This window comes from Anser brachyrhynchus (genome assembly GCF_964034855.1).
Source record: "Anser brachyrhynchus genome assembly, chromosome: Z".
NCBI classification, from domain to species: Eukaryota; Metazoa; Chordata; class Aves; order Anseriformes; family Anatidae; genus Anser; species Anser brachyrhynchus.
In genome coordinates, this window is record NC_137697.1 from 49,770,177 (window position 1) to 49,798,083 (window position 27,907).

The 27,907-nt window shown below is 42.3% G+C and overlaps 1 protein-coding gene across 1 annotated transcript in view; it reads right to left on the reverse strand.

The window, feature by feature from the left end:
* Window positions 1-5,929: 5,929 nt before the first annotated feature.
* Window positions 5,930-27,907, reverse strand: part of SHB (SH2 domain containing adaptor protein B) — a 79,551-nt gene continuing 57,573 nt past the window's right edge. The window contains 2 exon segments of the mRNA XM_080574865.1: window positions 5,930-8,883; window positions 26,537-26,656. Of these exon segments, the coding sequence (XP_080430991.1) occupies window positions 8,700-8,883; window positions 26,537-26,656 (304 nt within the window). The 3' untranslated portion in view covers window positions 5,930-8,699.

Here is a 27,907-nt window from a genome sequence, read left to right on the forward strand (position 1 = left end):
GAATTTTCTCCCTACAACACGAACAGCATCCCTGTATTCTTTCCATGACACCTGGCCCTCCTTCCAGTAGCGAAACACTCTCTGTTTCCGCCTAATCTCCATTAGAATGTTCCTGGTCAGCCACGCTGGCCTCCTGCCCTGCCTGCCTGACTTGCGATATGTAGGAATTGCCTGATCTTGTGCTTCTAGGAGGCATCGCTTAAAGAATGACCAGCACTGGTGGACATCGAGGCCTTCAAGAGCAGTTTCCCAGGGGACTTTGCTGACTAGTTCCCTGAGCAGCCTGAAGTCCGCTTTCCCCATATCTAGGGATGAGGTTTTGGTGGCACTTTTCCTTCTGTCACCGTAAATTTTGAACTCAACCACTTCATGGTCGCTTTGACCAAGGCGGCCACCAATCACCACATCTCCCACCAGACCCTCTCTGTTTTCTAGCAACAGGTCTAGGAGGGCACCTTTCCTAGTTGGCTCCGTTAGCACCTGCACCAAGAAGTTATCATCTAGGTGCTTCATGAACCTCCTGGACTTGCTCGTGTCAGCCGTGTGGCACTCCCAGTTAACGTCTGGCAAGTTGAAGTCCCCCATAAGGACAAGGGGAGTTAATCTCGAGGCCTCTCTTAGTTCTGTAAAGAATAATTTATTGGTGCTATCGTCCTGGCCAGGCGGTCTGTAATAGACTCCCACAACGACATCCCCTTTATTCGTTTGTCCCTTGATCCTTACCCAGAGGCTCTCAACTTTGCCATCGCCGACCTGAAGTTCCACACAGTCCAGCCCCTGCTTCACATACATCGCCACCCCACCACCTCGCCTACCCTGCCTGTCCCTCCTGAAGAGCCTGTAACCATCTATCGCAACACCCCAGTCACAGGACTCATCCCACCAGGTTTCGCTTATGCCGATGATATCGTAGTTGCAGGACTGGGCCAGGACTTCTAGCTCATCCATTTTATTCCTCATACTGCGTGCGTTTGTGTAGAAGCACTTCAGGTGCGTCTCCTTACACTCAGCACCTTGTGGATCTGCCCGAAGGACCTCACTGGCACACAGCCCCTCTGATTCTAGCGTACCTTCCCTTAGGTCTTCACCGGCGTGCCTGGTTTTAGCCCCTTCCCCCTTCGACTCTAGTTTAAAGCCCTGTCTATCAGCCCTGCCAACTCCTGACCAAAGATCCTTACCCCTCTCCGAGAGAGGCACATCCCATCAGGTGCCATCAGGCCCTGTGTAGCATAGACCTTCCCGTGATCAAAGAACCCAAAGTTCTGCCGGTCACACCAGTCTCGAAGCCACGAGTTTATGTGAACAGCACGCCAGAGGAAAGCTGACTTCTCTTGTGCTGAAAGAAGGATATGAATGAAAATTCAAAGATGTTGTTTAAATGGATTTTAATCTCACAGAGCTGATGATATATGGATTGAACAGATGGAGGCAGCAGAATAGATAGCTCCTTCCAGGGCTTCAACTGAGTCCATCCTGGACATTTGAAGTCACTATTCAGAATTGTCCTTATTATACTGATATGGTTATCAATTACAATGATTTATTAAAATTATACCACTTATATTTGTATTTGGAATTATTTAACCACAATAGCAATTAATTAATAGGGAACAAAGGACTCAAGGCCAGTTTTTGCAGTTTAAGACCAAACTGACAGTGCGGAGACTAAATGGAGTCAGACACCAAACCCTCCTGTCATGGATATGTTTGATGTTAATGATGATTAACATGACTCCTCTGTTCTGCAGGGAAGTCTGTGTAATTCAGGAGAGAAGTTGGGTTGTTCACTGCAGTAGTTCCTGAGATAGCTTTCTTTCCCTGTGTGGGAAACCACACGGGAGAGAAGTCAGGAGTGTCAGCAAAGCAGTACCAGCCATGCTGTGTGTACTCTGACCGTAGCTCCCCTATGTGAGGTCGCCTTTGTTTCTCTGTAGGCATTCCTGTGATCTCCCCATTTTGTCTCCAGGGTTTTTCTTGAGGTCTTTTTGGGTCTCTCTGGAGTCTCCTCAGGTTGCTCTAGTATCTCCCCAAATCCTCTCTCTCTGGGCTCTCTGTTGGAAGTCTCTTCCAGGTCTCTTGAGTGACACTGGACAATAGCAGTTATAGATTGCGTAGAGAGGGCCTGGTTCCAGTTTGGTGTATCCAGATTCAATCAGCATCTAACACTTGGCTCCCACCTCATTGGCACTCACAATACACCTTTTTTAAAGGTCCTCCACACTTTCCCCATGATACATTTCCATCTTTCATAGCATTCAAATGTTGTTTACTCTTAAATTACTCCCTTTTTCTTCTCCGTGCCTTTGTAGCTAAATTTCAGCCAGGCCCAACCCATGCCACCTCCCACAGACTCTATCTTTTATTCTCTACACAATCCTGCAACTCTTCATACAGATTCATTCCATGCAATCATCAGGATGTTCCAGCCCTTTCATGGTGGTCATCCCCATGGCTTGAGCAACTGAGTGAGTTTGCAACCATTCAGTCAGTATTTCTGCCATGGTTAGTACCACTGTTTCTTGGAGGCAGGCTTGGGGAGTGGATCAATGCAGTTAACTTGCCAAAAAGCTGCACCAGATCTCCACACATTCTTTTAAGCACTGGCAATAGGAAAATTCCTCTGTCACATTTCCTTTACTACAACATGTAGTTCAAAGCCCTGAATGACTTGGATAGTGGAAGATCCACCCCTCTTTCTCTGGCCCAACAATGACTACCATCTTGGCCTTTATGGCTGGCCATCTCATGGGCCTGTTGGACCACTGATAATTCTCCTTTGCGTTGCCAGTACAGGTTCATAGTTGCAACCAGGGTTGCAATGCCCCAGTTAGTACTTTGGTTGGCTTTAGTGTTTTGGTGTTCTTCTGTGGCTCGGTTGTTTGGGATGCATGCACTCACATAATGTATGAATACATACCTTTGCTGGATTTGGTAGACTATTTGTTGCCATACCCTGGTGGCCAAGATGTGTTTAACTCAACATTCCCATCCTTGTTTTTTTTCAATGGTTCTATACATACCTACTCAGCACTGGCCACCAACTAAGAGTCACATAAAAATACAGTGTGCCACTTCAGTAAAATCCCTACCACCCACTCCTCCACGCTGAGCTTGCAGCACCTAGGAACACCGTCAGCGAGCCACAATGATACCTTCCAGAGTTCCCACTGGGAAGCTAGACAGCTGTGCAGGAGGGAGAGCTCAACCCATCAGTAGCCTGAGTGATGCAAAGCACCAGATAAGAAGTAGCAGCAATGTTCCTCTCCACGTAGGCCAGGTACCCAGGCCCTTGAACCCTCCCACCTTCTCTCGTTCCAGCTGAACAGGCCTGGTTCCCTCAACCTGTCCTCACATATCATTTGCTCCAAACCCCAGATTCTCCCTGTGGTCCTGCTCTGAACTTGCTTGAGTTTGTTGAGATCTCTCCTTGCAGCTGGGAGCACACAAACAGGAGAGTATCCAGATGCAGCCTCACCAGGGCTCTGAAGAGGGAATCATCACTTCCTTCCACCTGATGGCTGTGCTTCCACTGCACAGTACTGACTGCAGTATGCCTTCACGTCTGCAAAGGCAGACTGCTGACTTCTGTTTAGCTCCTTTTTCACTCTTCTCCCACAGGTCACCCTCCAGTCTATCCTCTTGCAAGAGGTCAGTGCATCCTGGTTTGGGACTGCGTTTGTTGAACTCCAGGAGGTTCACGCTGGCCCATTCCTCATGCCCATCAAGCTCCCTATGGGTTTCCCTCCAGTTTATCAACAGCTACAGTCCTTTCCAACAAGTGGACTGGCAGAAGGAGGCAGTCCAGGATGCCTGAGAGACTAGGATAGTCATGTCTGAGATCTAAGATAATCATTGGATGTTCTTGAATAAACTCCTGATCTACAGGCCTTGTGCATTTTGACCTTTAGCTGGCAGGTTAACAGTGTCTTTCTGGTGGCAAAACTGCTTGACCAATGAGAGGGAAGGTGCTGATATCAATCCTCTAAATTTGCTTCTCTCAGTGGTGTGGATAGCAGTCAGAGCCCTGAGATTTTTCTGAGGCTTAATAGCGTTGTAAGGCTATGCTGTAGGAGTGTTTTGTATTTGGAGAGCTGCCTGAAATAGAAGTCACTGACAAAAACGTCACATCAGTTTCACATAATGGGTAGGCACTGTGAACTGCTCTGGGCTGAGGAAGGCTCTGACAGTACGGCACCGATGCAACGTTTTGATTTTCCAGTACTACTACTGCAGGTATCAGCGCTTAACTGTTACCTGTATCCCTCCAGTAATACTAACCTCTATATTAAGCTTAGAAAGAAAATTGAGCTCTGCAAAGCTTCAGTTAAGCTGCCGTGTTTGTATCCTGGAACCAACAGCATCAATAAGTGAAACCCAGGGACTCTGAAAGACACGTGACAAAGCCCAGGCAATGCTTGGATTGATGCTCTCACTGAACTGACCACGAGGTCCAGAGCACTGAGAGATCATTACAGCAACTTTGAATTGTGGGTGCGTGGTTCTCAGAGCTAACTCAATGCCTAAGACCAGCAATAACATGCTGCAGAAAATGGGATTTTACATGGCTGTTTCACGCAACCTGCCAGCATCTTTTTCAGCAGGATTCCTACTTGCTTCATTTCAGACACCCAGCTTTGTTCAGCTGCTGCAATTTCCTTCCTTTCTCATTCCCTTCTTACAAGGGACTCCAGCTAGAAGAAATAAAAAAGAAGCAATTTGCAGTGTTTTATGTGTGATCAGTTCAGATGATTAAAAGGGAAAGACTGTACAAAAACCAGGAGACTCTCTACGGTTTGCTCCCTTCCTTCCTTACTCAGACCAGGAGTGCAGAAAGGTCTGTTTCATTTCTGTTTCGTTTCACAGTCATGAAATAGCCCCTTTCCAGGAGTCAGTGCAGCTGTGTGTTGGATGTTTTTAGTTGCTGTTGTATTGTTGCCTGTTGCTTGTTCTGCTCCAGCACCGTGCCAGGTACAACCCAAGGACAGCATGAATTACCAGCAGCAGCAGGGGAGGAGAAGGGCAGACTGTCCCCTGCCTCCCCAGCTACTGAGGACCAATTGATTACCCCAGAGCATAGCTTAGCATTGCAGAGGGGTGAATATGGAATCCAAGCTTGGATGAAAGATGGCATTTGCAGCCACTACCAGTATGACCATACAGTGTTTGTGCGGACAGCCTGAGCCATGAGAGCAAGAGAACGGGCAAACCCTGAGCCTCACAGGGATAGGAGAAACAGTACATAAATGTGTCATTCCAAAACCGTTTTTTCTTAGAGCACAGACTCAGGCCAAGTTCTCTGAGAAGCTACAAGCGTGTGTTTTGCACTTCTGGATTTAAGACAGCCCTGCCCCTCGCTGTGCATCCTGTCTCCACAGACTTCACAGTCAGATGATAAGCTATTAGCAAGTACAGAACCTCTACAAACCTTAAGGATTTTTCCAATTATGAAAGGAGCTGTGACGTGTAATCATGCCTACTATAACAGCTTTATAGCAGTTATATACTATAACAGCTTTTTAACAGGCTATAACAGCCTTTTACCATGCTGAATATACTCACCAAAATAGAAGCCTAATTAGCATCTCTTTTAAAATTTGCAGAAGGTAATTCAGCAGTGTTATGCTGTAAACAGCAATAACTGTAATCCTTGAGCATCTCGAGCAATAGGACAGCGATGTCATTCATACATGCACCTGTGCTGCTTTCGCACAGCCTTTGCAGAGCTGCACATTATCCAGAGAATTACTCAGGGCAGAACTGAGCCATCTGATTTTCCAGACTCCAAAACAGGCTATAGCCTAATAACTACTTGCACTACATAGTTAATACACAAACAAAAGTTGTTCTGAAAAGCCACTTCCACTGTTCCCTGTTCAAAACAATCTGAGAACACATTGATAATTAGAGGAAGAAAAGGGAGATGTTCATGTTTTTTTTTAAATAATTTTTTAATGTGCTATATAGGCATGATCACTACGAGATCTTTCACCTATATGCAATACTACACACTGCAACACACCGCATTTTCAATGTACATTAAAAAGTCTAGGAAGAATATTCCTTCACTGGAAAAATATCATACAATCACTTAAATAAACAAAGACAACATTACAGTGCAAACAAAATCCTGGTTTTATTTATTCTGCAATTACTGAATACTTTCTTTCTAAAAGTTTTTTAAAAAATAATTAAAAAACCTACCCACAGACAACCAACATTTTCTGAGATGATTTCCATTTGCTGAATCATGGTCTGATCCTTGAAACTGTAATAAACTGTATACATATTTGTATGATGCATATTGACCTGATTTGTGTCAGGTATGGGATCCCAACCCCAAACCTGCAGACGGCAATAAAGTGGCACTGCTGGCTTCAACTGACTTTTGATCAGCCTGTGTCAAGAAAGATTCAGTACAACAGTCCTCTCCACGAACTAAAGAAAGCGTGCTTCAGGAAGCCGGGCAAGGTCTTGGTTTAAAATGATTTTGGTTTCTGCTGCTAATTGCTGTTAGGGAGAGCAGGTGCCTACTTCTCCACTACAGAAGCCCAGTCTGTAGAACAGCAACGATGGCAGATTCTCAAAAACGCACTTCAACATGGGAAAAAGGCAAAATGATACCCTTCTGTCCCAGGAGGCATGAGGGTGTTGCCAGAGCCACACAGGTGAAGAAACAGACTGCAGCAGATACAATCTGATTCCTAACATGCGTAAGCCCTGCCACCTTCATGAACTCCTACTCTGACACATGAACTTTAAAGTGCCTGCATGCTCTTGCCAATTGGGTGATGTTAATAGGAGAATGAGAGTCCTGTGAAGACATGAGGGAAACACAAAGTGCATGTAGGTGAGTACATAAAAAAAGGGGATGTTTGGTTTCACTTGGAGAGGAATGTTGTCTCTTTGTAAACTTCATTGTACCACCCTTCTCTCAAAAAAACACAGTAAGAACCTCTGCCTTTAAATTATGGGTGAGATAGGGACAGCAAGACCCACTACCATTGTGGCACAGAGTGACACTGGGCTCCTCATGCATGTGTGATCCGCTCCTGTTCAAACTGTGTTGGATGCCATAAACAGAACAAGGCAGGCTTAAAAGACAGGCAGCAGAACATTCACCACTGATGACATTATATGTGACATCCTTCAGGTTCTTATCAGATTAGACAATACAGTGAAGCACTACTTTTACAGGCAGTAAGTGATTACTCCATTACATTTTTCAGATTTGCACTTCTATGCATACATAAAAGAAAAGAGTAGGAAAGAAAGCTGAATTAAATAACACACAATTTCACAGTCCTTTTGCAGTCTGTAGAATACCTAAACTGCATGAAACCAGTTTGCTACTATAACAGCTGATAGGTTAATGCACAACACTCTAGATATAGGTGGGAGATGGCACAAAAGTGAGGACTAGCAGGCTATTGAATCCCCAGTTCCAATTTTTGCACAATTATAGTTTTTCACTTATCGCATTCAACGAGCACACAGAGCATGTACCAAATATCTCTCAAGTGGATGGGCACTGAGTTGGCAGGACTGAGGTAGAGAGCAGCTTCTGCAGCGCTTCTTGCTGGCAGTGAATAAAATACAGCAGGGGGGTTCTGCCTATGGGGAAAATGAACACTGGCCAGAAAGTGTGTGTCAAGGGACCGCGTTTTAAGAACGTCTTGTACACTAGAAAACCAAATTTCTGCTCTGCTGAACACCGTTCTCATTTGCACAGCTGTACAGGCCAGCTTGTGGAAGGGCAGTATAACACACACTTGTAAGTCTGCTACCTCAGTGTGACAACTGTTTGCTCCAGATGAAATAAGCAAGTGAAGATTTTGCCTACAAAAGCCTTATAAAAGCCTTTGACCACCCTCATGCATAAATACTAACCCACATATTAAAATGACTCATTCTCAACTACTCAAAACACCAGGGTGCAACTTCCCCAAACAGAATTAGCCACCTGCATCTATGAATGAAACTTGCAAATGAAGACAGTAACCCTTATAGATTTATTGTTGTACCAAAAATGGATAAAAATATATAATAAACTACTTTTTAATTATATTCCCTATTCATAAATAATTGATCATGACTTGCTGTCAAAAAACTGTTAAGATTTTGTGCCTAATAGGATTTCTGTATTTGACTACCCCATGAAACTTTGGGGTTGGCATAAACTCTGGGCATTAAAAAACAAACCCCACCAAGCTGAGCGACCACACAGAGCTGCAAGGACTTGCCTGCTAAGCTCCTTCTCAAGTCCACCAAGAAGACCCTAGTGTCCCCTCAAGGGCAGGTTACTCTTTCACATGGAGAAGTTTCTCAGGGTGGCAAGAGAACAAACGTTGCTGGTGCTTTACAGCTGAGAAGAACTTGTTGATTCAGTTTAAAACAATGAGTAAGAACTTTCTGTTGGGAAGTATTTTCATTCACAGAGAAGCTCTGGGAAGGCTATCTGTTCCCTTTGCACCAAAGTAAAATTTCTTTCTCTTACACAGAAGCATAGTTCTAAGGGCATGCTGCAGCATAAGATTACCATACACACAGTCCCATACACAATTCTGTAGATAGCCCACATGCCCGAATCTAAAGGCAGCCATTCTCCATCAAAGACTCAAGCACTGAATTCTGCCTATGGATTTAGTGCAACCCAGCTTACCTCTCACCTCCCATCCACAGGAAGGGGTGAGACTAGGATATTATAGGGTCCGCACAGCCACTGGGTAGAGCAGTGACAAGTGTTCTGCTCCCTTGATAGGCAGCTTTTTTGTGGTGTAGTAATGGATGACCTCAGGAACGCTGTCGAAGGGAGGGCTGTTCTGACCCAGGATGTATTTTTCTTTGGTTTTCGTCAGTTTCATATGCATAAAACCTTGACTGCTCCTGCAAGAAAAGCAAAGCGTTAGTTCATGATTGCGTATGGGGAGTAAGGCAGCACCACAACGAGCTCATTCATGACATAGGGGGATGCAGGAGAACAAAATAGTTTCCAGGTGACAGGCCAAGACTACTCCAAAAGACAGTGACTGTTACCTGCAAACCCCCAAGGACAGTCCAACACTAAGGCAACCTAATCCAGTACTTTGTTTTCACCACCTTCTCTCTCTGGACTTGAGTACAATGCTGTCTTACCCTGGAACTGGCCCGGAGGCATGCCAGAGGACAGCCTGTTATCCTGTTACCCCTCAGTTTTGCTGTGAGCATTTGATTTTCCTAACAACCTGACATCAGTTCTGGACCAAAAGGTGTCATTAGTTTTGGCATATCAGAAGCCTGAGGCTTCTTCACAGAGGCACGTGCAGGACGTGAGCCTCATGCAGATGAGGCCAGGCCTGCCTTGTCCTGGGGCGACCTCTGGACAGAGCACACTCATCCCACCCTGGCAGCAACTGGCCAGAACATGGCCATGTGCAGACGGACCTACTGCTGCCAACTGGGGAAATATCCTCAGAGCAGCCCTCTCCCAAGACTAATGGCATGAAGAATTTCACCTGCACTGTGCTGAGCAAAGGCTGCTGACCTGCAGCCCTTTTGCAAGCACAAGTCAGTATGTGGCTTCACTGAGAAATATTTAATATATCCCTTACGGCAAATTAAACACGTTCATGCTTAAATATAAAAAGAAAATTTAATGAACAACACATTGGACAAAGTCCTGCTACCATAAGCAGCTCTACAAGGAGTCTGCAAAGATGTGTCATGAGCCAGTTCCCTATATACACTTGCCCCAGCATCAACCGTGAGCGTTGGCACAGGATACCTTGCCTGGTGCTGGGTTTGTCCCCCAGCACCACCTCCGCTCCCCACAGGTCTCCTCCAGCGCCTGCACCACACGATCGCTACAGGAGAAAACTGCAGCGTGTCTTATCTCATCAGCAAGGGGAACTGAACTCCCTACACGGAGCCGCTCTGTCCCTGGTGTTCCTGTTTCCCCTCGGCTTAGCCCATCCTGCAGCCAGCCCTTCTTGCTCTCTGTGCCAGAGCCTCTCTTGGTCACAAGTTACCACTGCCAAGTGGTTACAGTCTGAATTTCCGCTTCGTTACCAAAAGGAAAGAAGAAGCTTCAGGTTCTGTGATGCACTGGACAGGTCTATCAGGAGTCTTCTAAGATCTCTAAGAGAGAGACTATCTCAGGCTACTTTTGCTAAAAACACAACTGAGAGGAAATATAGGAGATGTTGGGGCACCTGTCACCTGTACAGAGTCACTTAATGAAATAAACTCCTCTTCAGGACACCTGCTTATTGTGTATTTCGGCACTGGTTAGTCCCGAACACAGTGCCTGGAGCACTCTATTTTGCCCATTTCCCATGTTGTTCATGAAAGTGAGTGAAAAAAAAACATGACCTAGTAGTTATGGAAAGAAGCCTCATGGACTTCAACCAAGACACATAAAAAGTTTCTGCCTTTGGACACAATAAACCCAGGCTGCAGCGCAGGCTAGGGCACAACATGCCAGAAGAGGAACCATGTCACGGTGGACAAGACACAGAACATGCACCAGCAGTCTGCCTCTGGAGCCAAGACAGCCCACTGCAACCTGGGCTGCACGGTAAAAGTGCAGCCACCTGGTGGAGGAAAGTGACTCCCTGGGGTACAGAGCACCAGCGAGGCTGTATCTGGACACTGCAACTGGTGTAAGGGCCAACCCATAAAAGAGGGAAGTCAACACAGGAGCAAGTCCCGAGGCAGGGCCACCAGAAGAGCCTGCGGGTGGGAGCATGGGGTGTAAGGGGTCAGCTGAGGCCACTGAGCCTGTTCAGGCTGGAGAGGGGAAGGCGAGGTAGAGGGTGGCAGGCCGCCTAAAGAGGAAAGTTACAGAAATTACAGAAAAGGTGGATATTTCTCAGAGTCACACAGTGAGTCACAAGCACAAGCTGCAGCACACAGAGTTCCCTCTGGGTGTAAGGAAAGTCTTCTCCATGACAGTGGCGCAGCCCTGGGGCCAGGCTCAGAAAGTTCAGGTTTCCATCCTCACAGGTTTTCTAACTTTGCCTGTAGAAAACACTCAGCAACCTGAAGGGCAAGTCCTGCTAGGATTAGGGGGTACGATTACACGCCTCCAGCTGTCCACTTCCTTCTAGAGTCCTCTAGAAGTCTATGGTTAATCTTTACCATTTTTATATTTCCAGAAATCACTAAGCAGAGCTTCTAGTTCAACAACAATTTTTATTTGAAACATTTATAAATATTGAATATTAAAGTGAAAAGACGAAAGAATCAAAAGTAACCTCTGAAACTTCACGACTTCAAACTAAAATTTTCTTGAAACTGAAAATGTGCTTTGGGCAATTATTTCATAAGAAAGCACAATAAAATCTCCCTGTTTCAAGCAAGGCACAAAACACTTAAGGGAGAGACTGGAAAGGGTGAAAATTTTGACATCTGAGAGGTTCAAAGGTGGTGAGATGTCAAACCAGGGTGATGGCAGATACTACAAGATGCAGACTGTACGCAAGTTGCTCACCTCCTACTTTTAATACTTGATCTTTGCCAAGCAGGGATGACATCACCTTGCAACTGTATGTAGAAAAATTTTGCAGTTAATGAGGCCGAGGCTGTAGACACGCTGTTGCCCTGTGTTCAGGTCCACCCTAGTCTGACAAAAATACCCGGAAACAAACTATCCTGTCCTGGGCAGAAGAACAGTACTGACTCCGGGAAGCAGGGAAGACAGTATCTTCTGATAGGCTTGTGTTTTAGAATAATAAAGGGGTTGGATTTTTTTTCTTCTTCTTCCTTTGGTCTTGCCAGACAAACACAGCGGACATCATCTCCATCATCAAACTAAAGCCCTGGCCAGCTGAGAGCCATTTCTCTTGGGCTAAGTATCTCTTTACTGCTTTAATCCTTTTAGGGCAGCGTTCTGGTTCAGTGGTTAGAGCCTCCGACTATTTGCTTACAAACAAGGGAATGTTTGTGCTGCTGGTTTTCCCCTTCACTGCAAAGCAGCTGAAATATGTTAAGAACTAATAGTTCTGTGATTATATTATTCCACCAAAGCACTGTTTATGGTTCACACCGACGCTGCACAAGGCAGCTTGACTAGTGCCGTTTCTTATCAAAACAAGAACCTTCTTGCCCGTTTTTCTTCCTTTAGTAAAACATGTTTGAGGAGCGAACTGCAATCACAGAGAACTCCCCAGCAGGTAATGCATCTCATTAACGTATATGATCTTGAAAAGGAAACATAATGCAACACACACCACTGCTGGATATCACTCTTTATCACAACAAAAAGCAATTTTTGATCAAAAGGGCTATGAAATAGTGCTAATGAAATTGACCTTAGTAACAAAACCAATCCACTCCTAAAAAGCAAGATATTTAATAATACATTATGTAATTCTGCAGCTGCTGGTGCCTATCGCCTGCAGCTAATATGTACCTCTTACTTTTCCTGGTAATTGCTCAATGAATTTTTCATGAAGAATACAAGCAACACTTACACTAAATCAATTCCTTTCATGGTAGAATGACTTAAAAACCCTTGCATACAAAACTGATATGACTGGAGGTAGAGGGGCCACTCTCTTCTTACATAAACAGTAGACCTCTTAACGTAATCCACATGCAATTTGTATTTACAGGACCAAAAGCCCCATCCCTAATTTCCGAGATTTCTATACCATCTCGTGGGTATCTCACCCCACATCCATCCTTTTCAAGCAGCCTGTATTACAGACTTTGAGAGGCAGACTTGCAATTGTTAAAATCAATAGTGAAGCAAACTGACTCGTGGGGCAAGAGGATTAAGCTGATGACCAAAGGACCTTTTCTTGCCATCACTGAATCATCATTTATATCACCACTTTATCTCCACATCCCTCTCTGACATTCAGCTCATTTAGCCACTAAAAACTGAATTCCATGAGACTAACGCACCAGGGGATTTTATTTGCCCAAAGCTCCTCTGTTAAAATTAACTGCTAACAAGGATCTTTGTGGAACTTCCCAAATGATTCATCTTTCAACTGGTCACATGAAGATGAAAAACTGTAGGTTACTTTCATTCATTGACCTTCACTTATCTTCATTTTTAGCTATCTTCTCTAATTATTTGTTAGATCTCTGACATCCCTCCATCAAGCACTAGTTTTCTTTTCAAGGCAGTATGTTGGAAAATGGGTAGGAAATAGATGGCCAGCTAGCCTAACGTTTTCATTGTTGAAAAGCTGATATTCCCCACCTGCATGCTATCTCATGTCCCGCCTCCTTTGTGTCTTCCCCCCACCAGCACATATGCTCCTTCTTCAGCTTTTTGAGTTAGAACAGGTCAGAAACCGGATTTTCCTTTTGCAGCTCTTCCCCTTGGTAGTGTTTTGCAGGTGGTTTGAAATACCGGTAGATTTTATTGTGGTTTCTTGTGAAATAATTGTACAAAAAGACCCACATCCCAGTCTGTTTCTGCCTTTGTATTTATATGGTTTTGGGTTCTCCTCCTAAAAGAGCAGGATATTTTTCACTACGTAAGACCCAGTCCGAAGGGTTTTTTACAAAGCAAAACCCAGTCAGAATCCTCAGAAGTGGATTTCTGAGTTTCTCTTTATGGATGCCGAGGAGGAGTAGAGGTGGCAATCAGCAGCTATTTGAAATTGACTTCAAAGCTTTGCAATGTCACACATGCATGTTCACAAAGAAAAAGGACTGACGGGATTCAGACAATGGACTGATTTTGCTGACTGCTAGTGTTTGCAGCCAACATTCATCCACATATTGTCAATGATGGGCTGAGTTTTAGTTTCTGTCCCAACTACTTTCCTGGATGTCCAGAACTCTTCAAACTGAGCATTGTTCCAGGCTTACTGGTGGGTGAAAGCAAAGATCATTAAGGAACTGGAGCTTATGTTTTCAAATGTTTTCCTCCCTCCCTTCCCGACTTTTTTTTTTAAGTTTCCAAAAGTTACACTGTGAATCTGTTACCTGCTTTCCTTATTCCAAGTAAGCCAATGGAGCCATCACTAGTTGCAGCTAGAAATATAAAACAAGCTACTTCTCATCTTCTAGAATGAAGAACAGATTAAGTTGGCAGGAGGTGGTCAGGCAGTTGGACTCGCTATTTGTAGGTCCTTTCCAACTGAGCTATTCTATTCTAAAGCCAGCTTAGCACCTTGAAACTATGCCCTCCAGTTAAGCACTTCCAAGTGTAAAGGATTTGAAGCTGTTCACATCTCCAGTCAGGATCCTGCTGTGCTGTACATCCCATCCTTCTCCAGTTGTTCCTGAAGTCTCCCTTCCAGAGCCACCTCTTCTGGTATGCCTTGGCTCAAAGAAAATCAGTGCCTAGTAACTGGCACGGGCAGAATGTGCCTACACTTGTTTTACCACACTACTTCTGCTAGTGCAGTGATGAAGATTATAGGAACACTGCTCAGAAAGAAACCTGAAAGTCAAATTCCTCCATCTTCTCCAAACCCTTTCAATTCAAGCCCTGAACTTAGTAAGCAGAGAGATAAGTGAAATTTAAGGCAGAGATGAGGAAAAAGACCCATGATTTAACTGGCTGTAAATCAGTTTCTGCTTAGTTTTTTAAGTGTTGTTTGAATCCACTTAAATCTTACATGTACAAGCAAAATATGTCCCTGATAGTAAATCACTCTGGTTTTGGAATCTGGATTTCTCAATTTTTTCAAAAGCAATAACTATTAGAGCCTGCCAGGCCTGCCACACAATGAGCAGAACCTAAATGACAATCCCAAATTCACGTTCATGAAAGCCAGTATCTTAAATAGATCTCACGCAAGACTTCAGCAACAAAATTCACTGGAACCTTACTTGTTTAACTCATTTAACACATTGTTACACTGGGATTTACAAATGGTGCTAGCATTTCTCAAATGTTGTAATGGCTCTGTCCAAACTTTTGTTCAACTGAGGCTGACAAAACAGCGACACTGACATGACAGCAACACTACAGACCACATTCACTCCTTTCTATTTCAACCATTCCCATGAGTTTCAAATGTAGAACAGGAAAACTCCTAAATACTGATCCCTGCACCAAACTGCTTTGGAAGTCTCAAGGACAGGTGTTTATACAGACACAATACTTGATATATGACTAATAGTCACACCTTGTTTAAAATGTTTTGTAACACAACCATAAAACCAAGCGACTTTGAATTAGAGCTTTCCCACACGTTTTCCTTCAGTTTTCAAAACCCAGTGAGGATGGGAACAGAGATTGTGCAGACAGCTCATCAGACTGTGCTTTGTTTGATCTTATGCCTGAATTGTGTTAAAAGAGCATTCAAGAAATATTAATTGGATACTAAACCTAGTATTTTTTTCAAGAAAATGTTAATAGCTATGAAACATTATTCATGCTCACAATCAGGAAAACTGGCCAAGCCTTCCTAACGTTGGTTTTGCTGGTGAAAGTGCTGTTTTGTCAAAACAGATTTTCTGCACCAAGGCATCCATTTTAATGAAAAGTCAGCTGGGCAAGAAATAAAGCAACAACATTCCAATAACATCAGAAAAAGCACTGTAGCAGTGCTGGAAATGTGTTGTTTTGTTTTTCCATTCTGAAATAGTTTTCCACTTCAAAATTTTATTTTATATTGTACGTTGTTGCTTTGAACAAAACCAATGTTTCACAGAAACCTACAGCAACAAAGAAAAAAATTAAAATTTCCAAGACACAAAAACCTGCATTTTTTTTTCCTCTACATGAGTGATCACTTCAAAAAAAATAATTCTTTACTGGAGACAACCAAGAGGCTTACCTGGGTATATTTTTTTCTGGCTCATTTCTACTTTTTCAAGCACAGAACACATGACACTGTCATTCTGCATCTGAGAACCACTGTTACTGTCTAGTAGCAGTGCTAGGCAGTGCTAGGTTAAAGGTTGGACTAGATGATCTTTGACGTCTTTTCCAACACAAATTATTCTATGACTCTGTGACTTCTGTAGAAGTGGCAGAATTCTTGCCTGCAAACAGCCTGCTCCCTATCATTTGTTTACACTGACAGCAGTCTAGAAATAAATATTAAAATACTGTTATTAAATTTCTTATTTAGAGAGTTACGAAAAATTCCCTTAACTCTTTTAAATTATATTGACAGAAGGGAACTAGGATTTTATTTATGTCACAACAGTTCTAATAACATTTTATGTGTTCTAAATTAGGTAAAAGGTACAAAGCGTGGCACTGATCTGAAAACTATTACCTGTCCAGAGTTCTCAGTTTTGGAAAACAGGATCTCTTCTACAGATCAATCCTGAAATTTCATAAGTGACAACGGCTTTTATTGTACTCCCTCTGCCATTTAGGGAAAACCACACACCTATTTATAAACACCCAGGAGCAGTGTTTCAATACACACCATCCTCCACAGATGAAACAAAAGTCTCTGAAGTCAGCTCTGTTCTCCCTCCACTGGTAATGACCATGCAGAAATTATCTGACAAAGCAGAAAGCAACAACCATTCTTGCTTATACTCACAGTTTTCCCATTTAGCTGCCTTGAGAAATAAACTAAAATTTAAAAGTAGCTACATTTCCCCAAACTGAAAAGTAAGTCAGGAAATGAAGAGCAGGCATGGTATACATCATTGCAAAGGGCCTTGGCAAAACCAGATCCTTACTGAAACAGTTAAACAACAGCACTGGGAACCTTATAAAATTGTCATAAGCCAACCACTTGAACAGTGGCAGAGCCTCTTGAGTTTCTGATAAAACTTTGTAAAGGGTTGAATACCACATATTCCCTGTGGCCAGAACAGCCTCAAAACCAGCAAATAAACAGGGCTAGAGGCAATTGCATTCAGGGTTTTGAGATGAATTTAAATATTGGAGCAGATTTCAGGAGGATCAAAAACATATGGTATTACTCTTCAGGACCCCAGGCTGGAGACTTTTATTATAGTAAATAAACATTCAGCAGTACTAATAATTCTGAAATTACCCACCATTCATTCCAGAGAAAAGGAGCCATTACCACCCATCAAGCAGGCATACTTCATTCACTGTCAAATCACTGGATTTCCTTTTCCAACACACTTACTGGTATTTGGAGAGAAATCAGCCATCTAAATCCGCCAGCTGTTTTCATGCAGTCTAAATGAGCTCTAGCCAAACGAACCCTTACAGGCTCTTGCCCCTTACATTTTTAGAGAAAGCAGTCAACTTTTATCCCTGTCAGGCAACACAACTGAGTATCGAGTTTGTAACCTTTCCATTACAAGGCAGAATACTGCCAAAATGCCAGCAAAATCTTTTTTTTTTTAATACTATGACATCATTAAAGGACGATTACTGTTAGATGTTAGAGAAACATCCACCTTTTCTGTAACTTTCCTCTTTAGGCAGCCTGCCACGCCACCCTTCACCTCGCCTTCCCCTCTCCAGACTGAACAGGCTCGGTGGCCTCGGCTGTCCCCTTACACCCTGTGCTCGTGGCCCTGCCTCTGGACTTGCCCCCGTGTTGACTTCTCTCTTTTATGGGGGGTCCTTACACCAGCTGCGGTGTCCAGATACAGCCTCGCTGGTGGTCTGTACACCAAGGAGTCACTTTTTTGACCTACTGCCTCTGCTTTAGCCGTTAGAGCCCAGCAGGTGGCTGAATTTCATCGAGCAAGACTGAAACATAACACAGCTTACAAACGGAGATGTTCTAGTGCTGCAGTTCGTGATGTACCTCCACGAGTCGTGCCTGAACTCCTGAAATACTTGTAAGATGGCTCTCCTCTTGCCTCCATATATCTACCTCCACCTCTTCCACCACCCTACATACTAGTAAAAAAAATAGACCTAATATTAAGGAGCTTGCAACAGGGCATTTCAATGGCAACAATGACACTGCCACCATGAGTAGGGGTCTCAAGTTTTTTACCTAGACTTATGTAATTAAAAACAGGTTTACAGAAAGAGCAGGAGAGTATCAGTGGGCCAAACACCTACTACCCTGAAGGAACACGCTATTTGTGTGTATGGCCCTCTCCAAAGACCACAGAACACAAAGCTTTCCTAATGCTGGAGAAGATGGTATTCAAAGACAGAAGTGTAGTATTTGGTTACATTAAACGAAATTGAGCAAGTGCTACCACCTTCTAACTTTTCAGATATAGGTAATATTTGTATAGATTTCCATTGCCAGACATTGCTGTATTTTGGAAAACCTATTTTTCTGTTTTTGCCAGAGAGAAGAAAACCATAAAAAAAACAGAGCAGAGCTGCCTCTGTTTCAAAACTTGCAACATGACACTACACAATAGACTCTACATCACTGCCACAATCTAAATACAAAAATTAGTGTTTTTTTCTTCCTTTTCCTCCATATCAGAAATGTGCAACGCTGAACTGAAAAAAATGCTGACTCACACATAGATGCTGGTGAAGGTCGCTGAGGGGCACAAACACACCTAAAATACAATAGTGAATATGAATGCCTAGGGAATGTGTTCAACAGCTAAATGGGGATAGATGCTGCATCTTCTGCCCCAGAATGATCTGAAAGATATAGACCTACACGGTTACTAGAGCTTACCTCATCCCACAAAGCAACTCCACATCCCACTGACCTGATTAAGTATTTCCCTATTTTTATGACTAAGTAGAACCATTTTTGCCTAAACAATAAGGAAAACACAGGGTCATCAATCAAACAATGCAACCACAAAAGACAGAAGTAACTCACTGTATTTCAGCATCAACCCAATCTGATATTGGAACCCTTGCTTTAATGAACCAGAATGGAAAAAGTAGTGCTCCTGGATATTGAAACAGAAGTGCCTTTGGCTCCTGTACCAATAGGTTTGGAAGTGCAGTTTACAAAGGTCAGTTTCAGTTCTCCAATTCTACCCATTCGTAGCTAGCAGTTTAGTAAATCCTTGAGAATCTTTTTCCATGGGGTGACTTCTTTTTTTTTAAACTAAATTAAATCTTCATCTTTCTATTCTCTAGTGTGATTGATTTATGCATTGTTACACAAAGAGGTCCATTTTATTATTTGTCCCAGAATATGCCAACACTTTTTTTTAAAAAAAAAAAACAACACATTTTGCAGCAAGAGCACTAGTAGTACAGTTCCACAAACTTAACACTGGAATTCACTGTCTTCTTCCAGTCAACCACCATATAGATATACTCTTACAAGTCAGCTACATTCATGGAAGAGCTTGCTGTAAACAGAGTAGAGAATTTGCCAGGAGTTGAAATTTGAATATTAAGTGCTTTGCACAAAACATGGACCTACGGTGAGTTTACTCATATGTATCTATGTGGGTTTATATAAATTCAAATTTTCCCCAGTATTTTCCCTATAGATGTTATCTGTCCCTCAAAAATGTGTACTAGTTTATTTCATGGAGTCACTCCCGTGGGTCAACAGACATTCTGCCTGCCTCTCAGCTCTCCCTATCACAAGCTGAGAGGTATGTCAACTTACCATTTGCTGTAAGAGCCAGCTGGAGACTGACTACCCCTTCATACTGCAATAGATCGTGGATGGTCCATAAAACATCATGTTGCTTCTGCTTCTGTTGCTGATCTACTGCTTGATCCCGGAGAGATCATCACCTCTGTGCCCTCATCCTCCTGCTCAAATAACATACCTGTCCAATACTGGGGCTTCTGGAGCTCTCCTGATGTGCCTGCCTACCTGTTAGGATGGTTAATGGTCTGAGGAATAGAAACTGTGTGCTTTATCGGTTACAGGCACACCAGGAAAAGGGTGTGAAAGAAGAACAACCCCCACCCCCCACAACAACAACAAAAAAAATAAAGGGAACTCACAGTCACTAGATTTGTCCCACCAGAGGGATTATTGTATCCCCCGCTCACAAATTGCTGTGAAAAGCTTATATTCCACAGGGAAGGAAAAAAAAAGGAGCAAAAGCAACATAGAAGCTTCTCAGGCCTGCCATACTTGTACCAGCTAAACCCATGTTAGCAAGCGTAAAGAACCACAGCCAGGATGCTCAGCGTATTGGGAGGACACCGACTACAGACAGCCAGGTGCACTTCAGAACATTAAGTATAATAAATTTGAGGAAAGAATTATAGAAAGTAAGAGCAAGATGTATCACACTTAATTAGATGACAAAGAACAAATTTAATAATTACATTTTACAAATCTACTCCAATGCATTGACAGAGCAAGACTGGAGGGCCCACCTCCACGGCCTTCAACTTCAGCACTGCTTCCCCATATTCCAAGTACAGTCACACCAGTCACAGCATATCCATTTCTTTAGGTCTCTGCTGCCTGAACTTCCATTTCAATACATCTGAATTGAGGATACAGGCCTAAGGCGGTACCCAGAGGCAGCCCTAGCATCCCCAGAGAAAATACCCAATCAAGCTGGACTCTGAGATGCAAATCTAGTATGTATCCTAGTTCTCCTGTTGCAACACAAACCCCTTCATTTTGGCAGGAGACCAATTACTACACACCAACAGGTTTTACTTGGGTCTGTGCCCAGCTGTGGGGTAGTACTCCCTTCTCTCCCATACATCAGACAGTTGTCCATAATTTTATGAGTCTTTCTTTGTTACACTTCCTTTGTTCCCTTGTTTGCTTTTCTAGCATGGTTTTACAGTCCTGGAGACCTAGCCAAGCCCCAGAGGATTCAATCTTGGTCCAGGACAGACAACATAGACACTCCTGGAGTTACCGACTGTAGTCTATCAGGTAACTGGTTGTCTTCTGTTTATAAGATGGGAACAGTTCTCTTTTTGGGGGAAAAAGGCAGGCACCACTGGAGATGAGTGAGTCCAGAACCAGCCCCTCTGAGGTGCAAGCTCAAGGAGTCTGAATCATATAAAATATAAGGACTTAGATAATAGGATAAAGCACGAACACATGGATGGAAATAAGTTCTTGGGTCCCCTACCCTGTAGGCCTAGTGATAGCCTGCCCTACTAAGCACAGTTTTTTGTCACTCAAGATTATATCTTCACCCAGACCTGTAATTTAGCTGCATGCAACTAAGTGGAAAAAAAAAAAAAAGAATTCTTTCTCACCACATAAAATCAGCAGTTTTGTCAACTGCTATCCATTTTCCTGCCTGCAGGCATTCTTTAAGAGACTCACGGATAAATGTAGATGTTGCAAGAGTCATCCATGAAGCTACTCACAACTTAGATACAACTCAAGTATAAAATAGATGCTATTCTTCCTTACCTGCTGGCCTGAAAAAGATACTGATGCTCCATGCCAGCCTCACTGTCCTCTTGTGACAATACTGTGGCTGCAGCTTCTTATTGACAACAGAAATCCTCTTATGAAAGAAAGGTCATAGATGTTTTTAAAAGGGGAAGACAATACCTGTTTTCTAAAATGTATTACTTTGGTACTTGGTGCCAGTTGGACAGCCGCAGCTTCAACCAATGTACATTTGAATTATTAGCGATGTGTTTAGCTGACAATAGCAACAAAATACTGAGCCCTCACTCTGTTCATAGCTTTAATGCAGTGTCCTATTTTGGCACTGATGTATATGTGAAAAGGAGACTTTACTGACAAATTAATGTGCTGCTTCACTGCAACCATGTCAACACCCTACAAATTAGAAATTTTTCATTTATTTATTAACCCGCCAGATTATTCTCTTATTTTCTATTTGTTCTAGCTGAACATGGTTCTACTACATAACAGCATTGGCTGGGCAAATGTAAATGTAAATTGCATTTCGTTCCCTCTCCCTCACAGGAGCAAGGTAATATTGAAACAAAAAAATACAGATCAAGCTGTAGTCAAACTTTATGGAGTATTATTCCCAAAGTCTTATACAGCATTTCTGAAGAGACGTGTCTCCAGTAACGCTTTCAAGTAAATTCTGGTGCAGGTAATAACATATTGCAAGTAAAAGGAACTTCCTTTCTTCACATGTCAGGGAAAATGCCATCTACGCTACAGTCAGCAATAAAGGCCCCAGCCTTTCCTGCAAAACATACCACCATGGGGCTGGCAGTCAGGACACCCCTTTATTTTCAAAGTAAAGAAAATGCTCTCACAGGTAGAGAGAATAAATAGCAAGGTGTGGAGAGTAACACATTATCCAGCAAGCAGCTTACATGGAAAGAAAAAAAAGAAACCAGACAGAAGTTACTGTAACTGTACCAGAAGCACTGGCACAGTTTTGGGGATACAGGGCTAGTAGACTTCTGATCCAAAAGCCTTTGAGAAACAGACATCAAATACCTGGCAGCTACTCCCATGGGACATGATGACTATGAACAGAATCACAAAACTGTAGGTCTCGAGGCCGCTGTCTATATCCCAACACAGCCTCCTATAATCGTTTTCAATTTACATGACAATGACTTTACTGAAATCGTGGCAAGAAATAGTTAACAACTGCAGTCACCTTCAAAGCCAGTAGTCTCACATTAGCATAGGCCTGTGCTCTAACAGTAGCATCACAGACTGCTTCCTGGGAGGCCATTCCGTGGAAAAAGTGGCCTTATACTGTATGCTAAACAGGGACATTGCACAGACCATACCAGAGCAGGACCTGGAGCAAGTATGTAGGTCAAGCTTAAGCACAAGCAGAATCCAAACAACATGGATGCTCATGAATTATTTACAGAGAACTGCTCATTTTTTCCACTTGTAGCATTCACCAACTCCAGAGCTATGTTTCAAGAACCATATCCTAACAAAATTATTATAGGCAAATGTAACAAATGACAAGGTTGCAAGTTGATAACAAGAAAAAAATTACATATGCCTGGTGACAATTAATTTTGTGCTACTGCTTTATTAACATGTTTACCTGATAACTATCATGTATCTTTATAGTGTGCTACCAGATGCAGTGCAGTCAGGACTTATCATTTCATCATAAACATACCCATAAAATAAAACAGAATTTTAATGTTGAAATTGTTCTGAACTTCATTTCACTGTGCACATTCAGCAACATCCAAAAGCCTCTGTATTTACAAGTCTCTTACACCTGCAGAAGACCTCAAGCACCCCCAAGCCTGCCTGCCAAAGAAAAGGTGAGCAAAGCCTGTTTTTACCATGCTCTTTTGCAAGTCCTGATGCAGCCCCATGCAGTAAGAGGGGCGCTGGATTGGTACAGCAACACAAATCATGTTCTGCATAGCAGTAGATAGACGAGCACATTATTACAAAGTCTTGGCTTTACTGAGGACACTGCTATAAAGCATCCACACACAACCTCATCCATGCTCACACCAGCAACACAATGCCTGAAGCCCCTTCATTTTTATTTCATTTTTATTTTTTGTGATGTGAGATCCAGTCTCATATTCTATTGGTGATGATGGAAATTAGCTGCTTGCCATTAACTTAAGGTTGCACTTGAATGTTCCAGGGGCTCTTTTCTGCAAACAGAAGTAATTATACTTGTGGCAGCATAAACAAGGTTATACATTTCCTCAGTATAGTTTGAGGAAGGGATAGCTGATTAACATTGCATCTGTGGTTAATTCTGCCAATTACCCCATGAACACCTTGTATTGAGCACTTTACGAGCTATACATTTGTTCTGGTGAAAATGGGAGGTGAAACAGATCGTCTCAAATCTGACCAAAAGATGGGGCACTGGGACAAACACAAAGCCATCTGAAGACCGTCAGCCCCACTGATATACTTCTTAGTCCATTCACTTAAGTCAACAAAACTGTGAAAAGGACACACGGGCTTGAAATCTCTCATCGTCACATAGAAGACTTACGACTGCTTAAACTAGACACGCAATGTGACACAATGCACGTCAGCAATACATGACAGTCACTTCAATTCATGCTCATGAACTCTACACCACTTGGAGCCATATCAAGAAAAATACATATTTGCAGTAATGCCCAGAGATGGGATTGGTAGGGAAATATACAGCAAACAAACAAAAACACCACCAGTATGCAAAATGAGTTTGAAATTAAACCTCACAACAGGGAGAACAACAAATATGAAAAAGGAAACAAAGCTAGTGCCAAATTCAGAGGAAGTTCACTGGAAATAGGTGAAAACTGAATATTATAGAAATGAGTACATATGTTGCATTTCAAATCTCAACAAAGGATGAAGGAATTAAGAGGTCCTGCAAGACAAATGCTAATAAGGATGTAAGATCACATGGCAATGAAATGAAGAGATTTGTCTGACCTCAAGTTATGGATACAGGGGTGCAAAATAACCTCATCACAGACTGATCAGTTGCCTCTGGGTAAAAGAATCATAACCCCAAATAGCAGCATGTGCTTGGCACTTTGAAGGGCGAGTTTCCTACAGCTAAAAGTAGTGATAAACCAGACTGAAACACTTCCTCACAAGGATTGTGAGTGAAACCTGAGAACTGTCTAATAACTCAGCTTTTTGAGCTTAATGAACAAGAATTCTTCCATCACCAAAACTCTCCAAAGCCTTACTTTTTTATAATCATCTTCCTTGAGAGAGGATGCAAAAAGAACAATTAATTATACATTTAGTGTCCTGAATGGGGGAAGAAAGGGAAGAGAACCTTATGGCAATGAGAAGAAATCAGGTGTCAGGGAACATTGAACATGAACTTTGTGAGTGGTCTACAGATGGTAATGGTCAGCAAGATGGCAAGTAAAACTTAAGCAGGTTGCTAGCAGAGTAAGCAAGTTTTCATGGTAACTGACATATATGGTTAAATTATGTTATTTTTTATTTAACTAGATACTTTGAGAGAAGACATTGGTTGCATTTGCAGGATATCAAAAGAGCTCCTTAAAAAAAAAGGAAAAATGGCTAATGAACAAGACATGAACTCTAAGTGCAGTACCATGGGCTTAAGAGGATTTTGCAGGTTCTGGAGGAGCCACTGAAAAATGATCAACATCACAGGGAGCTGATACACAGTTAACAGACAGCATGAAGAGGCCAGGGGCAGCACTAGTTTTGACAAATTTATGGAAGGAGAGCTGAAGAGTACCAAAAACACTTTTCTTACATTCCAGAAAATGCAGATTGGAGTTCAGTCATTTAGCGGTCTTATTTAATTATTAAATTATTATTTATTGTCTTGTTATGGGGAGATTTAAGATAAGTGCCATCAGGAAATCTGGTTTAGAAAATCTTGAAATATAACACACTACAGGGACATGAAGGGCCAGCATCCAGATGTCTAAACTTGCAAAACAAAGAAAATAAAGAGAAAGGTGAGGCAAAGAAAAGATAATTAAGAATTGTAGGAGATCCACAAGAATTTACTGTCATCTTTTTCTCTTAAAGCTGTGCACTGGTTACATAACAAGAGTCACCATACTAACGCAAGAATTAAGTGATATAGTATGGCATGCTTCAAGAACAAAAGCCGTATTTCAAGACTTTCAGAATACGAAGAGGAAAATTTAAGCCTACATATATCTGAAGAATGTGCCATCAAGCCTCCAATGCTTGCAAGTAACTAGAGAAATATTACATCAGAGAACACACAGATCAAATGACAAAGGGGTCAACTGCAGCTGAACCACATTTCTAAAGCAGGTGTGTTACAGTTCAAGGCAGGACTCTTTAGTGCAGAGAGACCACAACAACAATAAAAAAGGAACCAAGATTTTAAGAAATCCTACAAAATATCTGAACAGAATCTTAAAACTAGGTTAACAGATGCACTTCTACTAAGCCCAAAATGGGGATATAAAACCAATCTGAAATCTACTGTTTAGATCATCTGCATAAAACAGGGTAGAACAGACACGGCCCCGTAGTTCCAATGAACCTGAGAACATACATAGGTTAGCACTGTCTCTGAAAGCATTACCATCAAGCATTACCATTATCCAAGCAGTAAAACGTGCTTCCAGAACAGCTCTGTGAAGAGACTGGTTAAAAGCCAAACTGTCAGGAGCAGTGGTGGTAAAAAAGGCTAGGTCTGTTTCTTTCCTACTTGGAAGATAGGTTGCACATCAGACCCTATCTTGGAAGAAGGAAAGCAAGGGAACAGTTCTCTTTGCCCTTGTACAGCCAATATGATGGTGAAGGGCATTCTTGTTCTCCTGCATTGAAAACCTGGGAGCCTGAGAACTTTCTCTGCTGGAAATGCAGATGAGCATACATTGAAGCAAGTATCTGTAATATATTCTTATCAGCCAAGGTACGTGAGGCAAATAACAGCACTGAGTCCGGAACAATGAGCATTTCCCAGTTCTGCAGATCTTCCAACCTTGATCCTAGGCTTTTTACTTTCAAGAATTGTATCAATACTATCCAGCTCTACTACACAAAGTCTTCCTTCCGTATGTGAAGCCTCTTTTATAAAAGGAATAAAATCCCCAAACAATGCAGTTGCTTATTCAGCCTGAAGCAGAAGCAGCAGAGCATTTCAAATCAGACCCAGGAAAAAAAAATCAAGTTTATTTAGTTAAATGGACACCACAGGAATACTAAAAATCCCTTAACATACCCAAATTATAAGGTCCTAATTCAGTGATTGTCACTGTACATCATGCAGGCTGACAGTCTCAAACCTTCTGGGTGCCCTTCTGAGCTGAATTAGCGTATCAACAGAATGAATAATTTTCCTTTTTTGCACCGAAGAAATTATAGCTTATAAATTACATATACTATGTATACTGGCAAGTACTTACTTCAGTGAAAGAGAATAGTCATGCTTGCTTGTTTGACTGTTTCGTACAAGGTAGCTACACTCTTTACATAGACGTAACAGGTGTTCTGCATCTGTCCTACTGATTGCTCCATGATACCATCTAGGAAAAAACAGAGATTAATACACATTTTCTAACTCATACTGCTTTCACTACTTTGTTTTTAAGGTATGAATAATGGTTAATACCACATGGATATCTTTAAGATCTAATACATTAGATAAAAAGCATGTTGTTTGCCTTATCTGAGGTTAACATTATCACTTGGCCTCTCAGCTGAAAGAAAAAAATCAGATTAGGACAGCATGTGACAGAACTGGCGTACATACTTTTGTAAGAAATTTGCACCCAGAGCAGCAAGTTATAACCTTTATCTTGCAAGCAGGAGATTCACAATACACACATTTACTTGATTTCAGCCCTTCAATATACCAGTATTTCAATTTATATAGAAAAGAATAAAAAACACACAAAAAAGCAAACAAAACCATAGCAGAAGAATACAAACAGTTTACAGTGAAAAAGATCACTTAAAAAAAACATTGAGAAAGGAGGAAATTGATAAGGGTGTCTGTTTAATCAACATGAAGATTAACAAAGACTTGTTCTAAACTTGGTTATGACAACTTTGAGTGCTTTTAGTAAATCCCTGGAGAATCTGCGTAGTAGGTGTAGTCTTGTATGCAGGGAAGAAGGGGAATGGGGAGAGGAGAGATGTGTCCTCTACTAAACTGACCAGTGCAAATAAACTCCTCAGTACCTGCTTTTTTGTATTGGCATTCAAAATGCTTGACCCTGCCCCCTGCCATGTAACATGCCTGGCCCTGCACAGGGTCAGTCACGTCTCTGAAGGAGATCTCCCCCTTCCTGCAACTGGAAAACACACTTTGAAGCATGATATGACACCGCCTAAGCAGGATAATGCATGCACCAGAAATGTTCTCTGCCTGTCATTACCAGGAATGGACTCGCCGTGTGCAAAACAGTTTCCTTCCATTTGTTCTAAATTCATTTATCTGCTTAATTTACTTTAAGAGAGATGTTCAATTAAAAGGAAAGTGAATAAACAGAGAGGTTCTTTTGACAGAAGTCATGCTTTTGACTATCTTGACCTAATGTCAGCTCCACTGTCAAATGGGCAAAATGAAAGTTGGTGTTCAGAAGAAAAAATCATCCTGTGCCTGGCTACAACTGAAGTCTGCATTAGAGAAAGCTACAAGGAGGGTTTTACTATTATATATTCAAGACAGACTTGAAAAAGGGAGACCCTGACAGCTCCATCACATTACAAGTAACACCAACACAGATGTAGATGTTTTCAGGCAGCATTCCCTCTGTACCTCATCAGTTACT